Here is a 10,153-nt window from a genome sequence, read left to right as displayed (position 1 = left end):
ATGAGATTTGGACTTAATCTCAAATATACTCATGAAATTGGGTTCAACACATGACCGTAAATTGCTAGTTATAAAAGCTCATGTCAACACTTGGGTTGTTATGTGTGATGCTTAATTTTCCTGAAGTAGTCCTGGTTCAAGTCGAAGACTACTACAACTCTGGAGTTGAGATCGCTGTTTGACTAAGTGAAAGTTCAAAGCAGAGCACACCTTCATGATGCATAGTGACTTATCTTTGCCTGATAATTTAATATTAAAATGAGTGGGGGATTGTTGGAGCATTAAAATATTAAATAATTAAAATGAATAAATGTTACAACATAAATGTAAAGGTGTGGGAGTGAGTATGGAAGATGAGGAGTTAGTGAAAATGTTTAATCCCACATTAAAAATGAGAGAGACTATTTTATTCTTTTTAATTGTGGTGATTAATGGGCTAACATGAATTGTCTCAGATATTGGATTAGATATGTGCGCAAGGGGGAAGTGAAGGTTAGAGGTATAAAAAATGGAAATGAATCAGCCTCTTGGATCCTCCTACTTGACAGCCCATTCAAAATAATTACCATATCCGTTGGTAAGTAAATGACCCGAATTAATACTCTATTTTCATTTAGGAAAATGAAGAGCCATTAACCCACTTAATGGACTATCCGTTTGGGTCTTTTCATTCATTAGAAACTCCTTATCTCACCATTAACTGTGTAATTTCAGCCCATCAGATTAATATCCAACAATTAATTTTGTAACACCCACTACATCAGAATAATGGACCTAATTAATCAGATTAATTTGGGTAGTAATTTTGTGAGGCCCATTGAGTCTATAAATAAACTCATTCAGACCCAATCCAACTTACTGCAATATACAAAAAAAAAAAAAAAAGAGAGTTTCTTGGCAAAGAAGGGTATTCTTTCTGGTAGAGCTTTGGACTTGAACACTTTACGCAGAGGTTATTCTAGCCACACGACATTTGTTGGGCTGTTGTATCCTGGGGGAGACAAGTTAGAGAAGTACTGCATTGGTTACAAAATTTAGCCAATCAAGGGCTTGAATCTCCTTAAGGAGAGCGAGTGCTACGCCTCAGTCCAAATAGTGTTGTGTAATTTTTCTCTTTAAATTAATAAAATTCAGAAGTATTATTCAGTTTCTCTTTGTGTTATTTCCATTATCATTGTGATTGCACCAACAAAGACCAATGCCTCTTGGATGTAGCAAAGTCTATGGAAGAGGCAAGACTAATGTTGAAGGAGTGTGTATGCCTATGATAAGTTGGAAGTGGTTGCAACAATTTTATTTGGTATGATGCTTGGATTCATAACCCCCCCAAAGCCTATAGAGGAAGATAGCAATAACAATTTCTTAGTAGTGGCAAAACTATTTAATCAAGATATATCAAGCTCTCTTTTTTGAACAAGACACAATGCCAAACAAAGGAGTCCCAATGAGCCATCATGAGATTTGAAGGCTGATGAAAGTTTTCTATACCTTAATGATTTTTTGAAAAAGTTAACAGATGCTTTAAAGTTATTGATTTTAAAAAATATTTTTAGAAATTTTTTATAAGAAAAGAAAAACTAGGTTTTTTGTTAACTTTTATATTTTTGATGAAAATGATATCAAATTTTTCTTAAAATTTTCTATTAAACAAATGTCTTAAAGACATCTGTTAACAGAGATTTTTTAGATATCGATATAATGTGGCTAAATCTAATCTAATCTTTTTTGTTTTTTTTCTTTCTTTCAAGATTTAGACTTATTAGACCGTAACACATATATCTATTTCTTAGAATAAAATATGTGATGTGGTTTTCCCTGAACATTAAGAAACTAAACTCTGTGTCAACAGCCGTAGTAATACAGAGGATGCAAGCGTTATTCGGATCCCTTTTTGTTGCCCCCATGTTGCCACACAGGAGGGACATGGAGTATGACCTGATTATTTCTACTAACTTAAAGCCCTAATCCATATTTTTTTAAAATATATTATGTGTAAATATCCTTGGAGATAAATGACACAATCTCTATCAAGATTTTTTAAGCACCTTGGGTGTAAAATTCAAATCACAGATGTAACTTCTAGTTTTCGAATTTGTCTTATTTAATTATAAGCAAAGATACTAGTTGTTTGGAGAAACTATGGGCTATTGGGCTCTGATTTTCGGCCTTGATCCATGCAATGCCAGGACCAAACTCAAGAATGTCCGTTACAAAAAAGAAACGAAATAGCTCTTCAATAAGGTCGGCCACACGTGGACATCATCAAAGAGACCGAAAGGAAATCGCACGGTCCAGAAAGCTGCGTCAGATTGAAGCTACCACTAGGGCCATTCAAAAAACTCCTCTTATTATATATATATTACATATAAAACCCCTCACAAAATCTCACAACGCTCCTTCTCTCTTATTTCTTAGCTGCGCCACTCACCCAAACACTCACAACAACAACAACAACAACAACACAAATTCAAATATGGTACGCCCTCGATCTTTCTCTTTGTTTCATATTTTCCAAGCTACTCTAAATTAATAATTAAAAAATTGTTTTAGTTTTTAATTTTATATTAGAAACCAAATGTATTTTGCATTTTTTAGATTTACAGGATTTTTTTTTTTTGGGTTTTTGATAATATTTGAGTTTTTGTGGTTTTTTTTTTGTAGGCTTTGCCGAACCAACAGACCGTAGAGTATCCAAGCTTCAAGCTTGTTATTGTTGGCGATGGTGGAACTGGTAATATATTTTTTTCCATCATTAATTTGATTTAACGCTCAAGATCTGTTTGGTTCCTGAGAAAATGTAATGATAGGAGGAAAAAAAAAACCTTAATCATCTATGTTTCTAGGGTTTATTACCATTTTATAGGCCTGTTTGTTTAAACGAGATCGCAAATTATTATCTTGGTTTTCTTTGTCATTTCTATTTTGTGCAGCTAGTTTGGTACTGATGAATTGATTTGGCTTTGATTTTTAGTTTTTTTTTTGGAATTCATATTGGATTTTGTTGAATCGAGCTTTGGTTTAATTTTGTCGGAATGAAAATGAAATTAAAAGTGTTGGAACAATGCAGGTAAAACAACATTTGTCAAAAGGCATCTTACCGGCGAGTTTGAGAAGAAATATGAACGTAAGCTCGATGATCTTTGACTTTTATCTCAAGTTTCTTTAAGAGAAGAATTGTTGAAAGCGCTTTCTTTGTGGGTTTTGGTTTCTTGGTTAAGTTTTGATTCGTTGTTGATGTTTGAATTCATTTTTACATACAGCAACGATTGGTGTGGAAGTTCATCCTTTGGACTTTTTCACTAACTGTGGGAAAATCCGCTTCTACTGCTGGGACACAGCTGGGCAAGAGAAGTTTGGAGGTCTTAGAGATGGATATTAGTGAGTATTCTGTGAATTTAGTTTGACAGAGTTTCTTTGTTTTTCAACTATAATATTTGCTTTTGAGGCATATGAATTACAAGTGAAGGATGGGAATCCTGTAACTTTGTACTTGGCGTTGTTTGCAATTGCAACCTGCTAACTAGAGTCGTTTTTACTGATTAAATTGTTCAATATGACTTGATGTGAGCTTTGTATGTGAGCTGTGTATGTTAATATGAATTTCTCAAATTTTGTATCAATTGCCTGTTAACATGCACATGAGTTAAAGCATACATAATCTGCTTAATGCTTACCATACTCAGTTAAGAATTTACCCACCACTCAAAAAACCATCACCAAGGCCCATGTCTTCTTCCTTAACTATTATTCTTGACTTCTTGAACGGCTAGTGTTAAAAGGTTTTTGTGTTTGAATAAAAATATTGTTTAATTTTTTCCTTTAAATTTTTTTTTGGCTGTTCGATAATATCACTAGAGTCTGGAATCTTGCAAGTGTAATGTGTCTGTTGTGGTTATTGTATTAAAAAGCTTGTTCATCATGCAGTATCCATGGGCAATGTGCAATTATCATGTTTGATGTTACTGCTCGGCTGACATACAAGAACGTTCCAACATGGCACAGGGATCTTTGCAGGTATGTTTAAAAATACAAACTCTTCACCCGTTAGGTTTTAGTGCCTTTCTTTGAGCTTTTTTGGGTCTCATTGCCACTTCACGTGTTGCTGATTTTCAGGGTGTGTGAAAACATTCCAATTGTTCTTTGTGGGAACAAGGTCGATGTGAAAAACAGGCAGGTCAAAGCAAAGCAGGTTACTTTCCACCGGAAGAAGAATTTGCAGTACTACGAGATATCAGCAAAGAGCAATTATAATTTTGAGAAGCCTTTCTTATACCTTGCCAGGAAACTAGCAGGGTAAAAACTCGTAGTTTCTGATGGAGAGAAGCTATTTCCCCCCTTTACTTTCAAATCTACCTATAGTTTTACAGAGTTCATTTTAAGTAATATAATGCAATATGCTTGTTGGTATAGGGATGCTAATCTGCATTTTGTTGAATCTCCTGCCCTGGCTCCCCCAGAAGTGCAAATTGACTTGGCTGCACAGCAACAGTAAGCCTTCTTTTATAACTATAGATTTCCTGTTTTACATGCTAGGTATGATGCGCAGAGTTCTTTTGAGTCTCCAATTAATTTGGATCTTAAACCTTTGTATTTCTGTTGGTGATTTCCACAGGCATGAGGCTGAGTTGCAGCAAGCAGCTAGTCAACCCCTTCCTGATGATGACGATGATACATTTGAGTAGATTGTTGGGGGTATTCTTGTTGGCAGAGTTTCTTATCCAGATTTATGAGAGTCCTTGAGCCATTTTTCCAATTGCACCATCTGCTTTATGTTGACAATCATATATTTTTGGTTGTATCATTTTGACGATGCCGGGTGTTGTACAAGTGGTTTGTGCTATGTCTTTGTTTTTACTTGTTTTTATGTCTTTGGGAGTTACACATGTGATGTTTCTACATAGAAGAAATTCAGTGTCTTTTTAAGTTTTGGATTAATTCAGTTTATTGCCCATGTGGCCCGGTTCAGATCTTTTGTTGCCATGTTTGCCGCCGCCTCTTCATGGCCCGAGAAATATTTTGGCTTGGCTTGGGGTTCATACTGCATGACACAGATGTTACATGTGAAATTTCAGCCTTTAACTTTGTATGGATCCAGGTGGGGAAATGATTCGCGGGTGTGAGGATTTTTTTTTTAATAATAATTTTTACGTTCTTTTTAAATAGATATCAGTAGTTTGGGCCAATTAGACATGAGCTCAATTTTTTCTGCGGATGTACCCATCTGGAAGAGTGGGATGGGTCGGAAATAGGGGTTTTTTTTGGTGGTAAGAACCGGATTGCAATAACAATCAGAAGACCCCACACCTACAGAATTTTAAGAACAGCGCCCCTCGTAATTAGAGCCAATTTGTCATGAAACAATGCCAAATCGTCATAGGACTAAACTTTAGTATAATGCTGTCATTTGATTTTTTTTTTTTTTTTTCAATCACGTAATGAAAGTGTATTTTTTGCCCTGTAGCTGTTACTTTTAGAGATATTTTTATGCAAAAAAAAAAAAAATAATAAAAAACAATTATTTGTGAATGTACCTATTAACACGACATTTACTTTAAACATAATATATTCTACCCACCTAAGTAATAACATCTCTATAAACAACTTGTTGGGTTGGATTTTTATATAGATATTAGAATTGATTAAGTGTGATTATGTATATTTTTTAATACGTAATATGATAATATGTTGGGATTGAAGAATATAAAACTTAAATTATATATTACATTTTTACAAAATTTATTTTTTAGAACAAAAACATACGGAAGTCCACATAGGTTATAAAAAATAATTTTTTTTTTAAAAAAAAAATCATTTTCAAGAGTTAGACCCCTTCTTGGCACATTTGTTTGCTTTATAGACATGGCTCATTTTCACTTGAAAATTTTGGTTAATGCGGGATCACAATCCAAAATAAGAGAGGCATGATCTAAATTATTAATATATTTCTCTGTTATCTGTCCAAATACAAATTTAGCATCTATTTTAATTTTCACCAATACAAGATTCAAATTTTTGCACATTATTATAACCTTTCCCTTAAAAAGCCCAGAACTTTTTTTTTTGGGTAAAAAAAAGCCCATAACTTTGCATCAACATTGGGTGGAAACATCTTATTTATAATTTATATTTTTTATACATATATTATGATCATTCCCATAACACTTAAATTCCATGTCTCTCTCGGCACGCAAGGCCACCCCTCCCTTCTTTTTCATCTCTACTAAGGTCATAGTTGACCTTTATTGTCCTTGGTGGTTTTAATTCTTGGTTAGATTTAATTTATGTGAATGTAAAGATGTAAATGATATCATGGTATTAAAAATTCAGCCAAAAAAAGAAAAAAGAAGAAGAAGAAGATATCATGGTATTTAAAATTCAATTCTACGAAATAAGGAGGCAGTTTGGTAGCCCTATTTATAAACAATTGGTGATTTTTGTTTTTCGATTTAAAAACACAATCAAAATACCAATCAAAAAGGCCCTTAAATCCTACATAAAAAAAAAGGCCCTTAAATCACAGTTTTTAATACCATACTGTATCATCGGTTAAACTGCAAATATCTTGTTCCATAAGACAACAAAAATTGTTTAGAAGATGAATACTATGTTGAGGAATTATGCGGTTTCATCCCATTAAAAACTACGGGACATGTCGGTTAATTTAATTGACTAGCGGATAAAACACAATATCCCATGGAAAAACAAGAGTCAATGTCCTTCGTCACACTCTCTCTGTATTACTATGTTCCGCGTATAAGAACCTGGCATGTGTCCACTTATTTAAGAAAATCCTAATTCTATACTTATTCTCATTTTAGTTACCTAAAAATAAATATGTAATACAAGTATAGTTGTTAGTATCGTACAATACGCGATACGTATCATATGATACATATTTTATTGAGTGTAGAAAGTTCTGTATCGTATTGACACTACAACAAAATGTATTTTCAGTGACGAAAAATTTTGTCACTAAAAGTCCAACTTTTCGTCACTAAGGATTTTTAGTGATGAAATCTACTAATTAGCGACGAAACTCATTTCGTCGCTGAAACCTCGTTGATAAAAGTCATGGCGATGAAAAATTTCCTTACTAAAAGTCTGATTTGTTTTAAAAAAAATTTTAGTAACGAAAACGTTTCGTCATTGAATGTTTTCCTCGCTAAAAACACTATTCAGTGACGAAAATATTTCATTCCTAGAAACACTTTAGTTTATTAAATCATATTTAGTGACAAACAATTTTGTTACTAAAACTATTTTTGGGTACATATAGTGACGAAAAGTTCGCCACTAAAACTATTTTTAAGAAAATCCAGGCACATATAGCAATGAAAATTTTCGTCATTAAAACAATTTTTTGTTGCTATATTTGTGACGGAAAAATTCGTCACTAAAACTTATTTTCTGTTTTTATTTTTTTCATGGCTTCGATATTAACTTGTAACCTATCATTACATTATTAAAATCTCACATTTGAATAACACATTTATTTCAACAACACATTTATAAAAAAAAAGATCCATACATTCTATAAGTAAAAAATAAAACAAGTATCCAATTCAAACTCCTTCCATACAATAATTGTTTGCAACACACAATAACTCTAGATGTTTTATAACAATACAAAATTTGTAGCATAATATAATTAAAACTAACGGAAGATGTCCTCATTTGTCTTCAAGTAATGCCTAAAGTAAATTCCCTAAAAGCCACCAATAAGAAATCTGCACAAGTATAAAAACAATACTACATTAAATTAAATCCTAAAGTAAAAACATTAACTATGTTATAAGAAACATTTCTAACAATGCATTAAGAGTAGCCACACTAATGAATTAAAATCATAACTCCTAATGTATAAGTTGTAGAAAGCAAATATAGATTTTGAAGTCTAATATAATACAATTAGTTTCAAATAATGCATAAAAAAGTAGCCACACCATGTAGTGCGGGTCAATTGCTAAAATAAAGTACTAACTAATAAGTGTTTCAACTTGAAGATGAATCACCCCCGTAGGTAAACGCGTCATCATAACCCTTGCTCCTCAAAAAGTTAATAATATTCTTTTGGACCTCTTCTTGCTTAGCTCGCGCCTTTTGGTCCTTAGCTCACGCCTCTTTGAGTTCAATTATCTCATTTTCTAGCCGTTGGATATACTCCACCGAGGAACTAGATGAGGCAGTGGTTACTAGAGAAGAGGAATGTCTCATGCCAAGTCCTTTTACGATACTGGACTTCTTCTTAAAAACCAAGTTTGAGATCTCCTCTTGTATAAGGGGAATTGCATTAGGATCTTGACAATGATTCTCTTGCACTTTGAGAATACTTTTCTATCATTTGAAAGAGAGAAAGAAAGAAACAATCACAACATTAATACTACATATGTTATAGCTTTACAAACATGATAGGGACAGATTGATAGGGATGAAATGATACATATACATATGTCGCTTCATCCTCATGGTGTATCCACATATTTGTATTTGGATTGAAATAAACATCTTTGAATATTTTTGCCAATTCAGGATCTTGACTGCCATTATTATTTGTCTGATTAATTAACATTCGAGTGTTAGATAGATATAGTCAATTAATCACAACATGTAATAATCTAAGGTTTAAGAAAATGAAAAAACACGTACCTCCTTATCAACCCTAACAGCAACTGCCTTTATCCCGCATCTATGTTTGCCTGAAGTTTTCTTCCTATTTGTAGAGTTCTTTCTTGATTTTTTCTAATAAAGAACATTTAAGATATTTATTAGATCATTAAAAAAAGAGTATACATTTACTTCATCTAAGTATTAATCTAATCATTTGACAACATAGTATAGTAAATATTGGATAATAATAATATATGCATAAATAATTTACTAGCCATTCCTCAATTGTCCGTGTCCCATCAATGAGTCCAGTTCACTGCTCAAGTGTGGCATTCTTTTGCGGGTGGCTTCTTGCATACTCAGCACCGTGAGATTGTACGAGCTTTTTACAAGCCTGATGCAATTTGTTAGAGCTGCAACTCAATAATCTTCCACATTTTGTATTTAATGTTTTTGTTACCAATTTTGAATCTCCTTGTCGCTCAAATTGATCTTGTAAAATGAAGTGTATATGTATTATAAAAATATTATTATATGAATTTAATATGCTTAGTGACAATAAAGACGAGTTAGATGTTATCAATGTAAATTTATCACAATATTTTGAAGCACCACATCTCTAATAGCAGCATCAACACTTTTCCAATTTTTCATGTTGTAACTGGAAAAATTACTTTGCTCTTGTATACCAATTTGATTGACAAGTTTGCACGCATTCTTCCTAACAGGAGCATCATACTCTGCAGCTATACATACTGGTAGCTTACCACTTTTTTCAACAAGTGCCCGTACTGCTATACCACATGTTGTTCCACGGGTATTTCTATTAGTAGATCATATTTAAACATTATCAATGTTAAAAAATTATACATTCCATGTACATTAAGTGAAGTATAATTTCAATAGTAAAGATAGAATGCAGTTGTAATTAAGTATGTTCTATGTAATTACCAGTCGTGCTAGTTAATGTGCCGATAGCCTCTGCAGTAGAAGAACTTTGGGCAGGAGGATTTGCTTCAGGAGGTGATTCTGTAGATTGGAGCACCGAGATAGATGCCTCAACTCGCGAGCATGTAGGTCATCTTGGTGTCATATGTAACTAACAAACATACATATAATGGAACAACAAAGTTATTATCATCTATTGTACCCTATGGAATATCTATAATACCTTTTGGATTAAAGAATTAGATGACTCATCATCATTGTCATCGTCACCAAAAGGTGGTATATAATTATCATCCACCACAACACTAGCTCTACTTCTTTTTCCTTTTGCACAATTGGACTAAGCAGAATCCTTTAGAGAAGTTGAGATGTGCTTCAATCCCAAAGTATCAATTCTCTCTTGGTTTTGCCTCATTCTATCTAATCTTGCCATCTCATACCTCGGTATATTATGAGTATATTTGGCATTTTTGGGCATTTTTTGAAACTATGTATTGACATGAAAGATAAATATAATTGCTACTAACTTAACATCATAGTCCACACTATTATCCATATCTAAACAATTCACAAGTGCAAAATTTGAATACAATTACTA

General features: G+C 33.0%; 1 protein-coding gene across 1 annotated transcript; it reads left to right on the top strand.

The window, feature by feature from the left end:
- The first annotated feature begins 2,186 nt into the window (after nt 1-2,186).
- Nucleotides 2,187-4,965, top strand: LOC142608814 (GTP-binding nuclear protein Ran-3-like). The gene is made up of 8 exons (XM_075780487.1): nt 2,187-2,476; nt 2,662-2,731; nt 3,068-3,124; nt 3,261-3,378; nt 3,925-4,014; nt 4,114-4,293; nt 4,411-4,488; nt 4,613-4,965. Exons 1-8 carry the CDS (start codon nt 2,201-2,203, stop codon nt 4,680-4,682), a joined length of 939 nt encoding a protein of 312 aa, XP_075636602.1. The 5' UTR covers nt 2,187-2,200; the 3' UTR covers nt 4,683-4,965.
- The last annotated feature ends 5,188 nt before the right edge of the window (nt 4,966-10,153 follow it).

Source organism: Castanea sativa, chromosome 1 (assembly GCF_040712315.1).
Source record: "Castanea sativa cultivar Marrone di Chiusa Pesio chromosome 1, ASM4071231v1".
Classification (NCBI taxonomy): domain Eukaryota; kingdom Viridiplantae; phylum Streptophyta; class Magnoliopsida; order Fagales; family Fagaceae; genus Castanea; species Castanea sativa.
The sequence above is the reverse complement of the archived record's forward strand: the minus strand, read 5'-3'. Positions and strand labels throughout refer to the sequence as shown.

Coding starts and splice junctions, on each gene's coding strand:
- LOC142608814 (XM_075780487.1), top strand. CDS start 2,201: ATGTCCGTTACAAAAAAGAAACGAAATAGCTCTTCAATAAGGTCGGCC. Junction 2,477..2,661: donor ACAACACAAATTCAAATATG/GTACGCCCTCGA, acceptor TTTTTTTTGTAG/GCTTTGCCGAACCAACAGAC. Junction 4,489..4,612: donor GACTTGGCTGCACAGCAACA/GTAAGCCTTCTT, acceptor TGATTTCCACAG/GCATGAGGCTGAGTTGCAGC.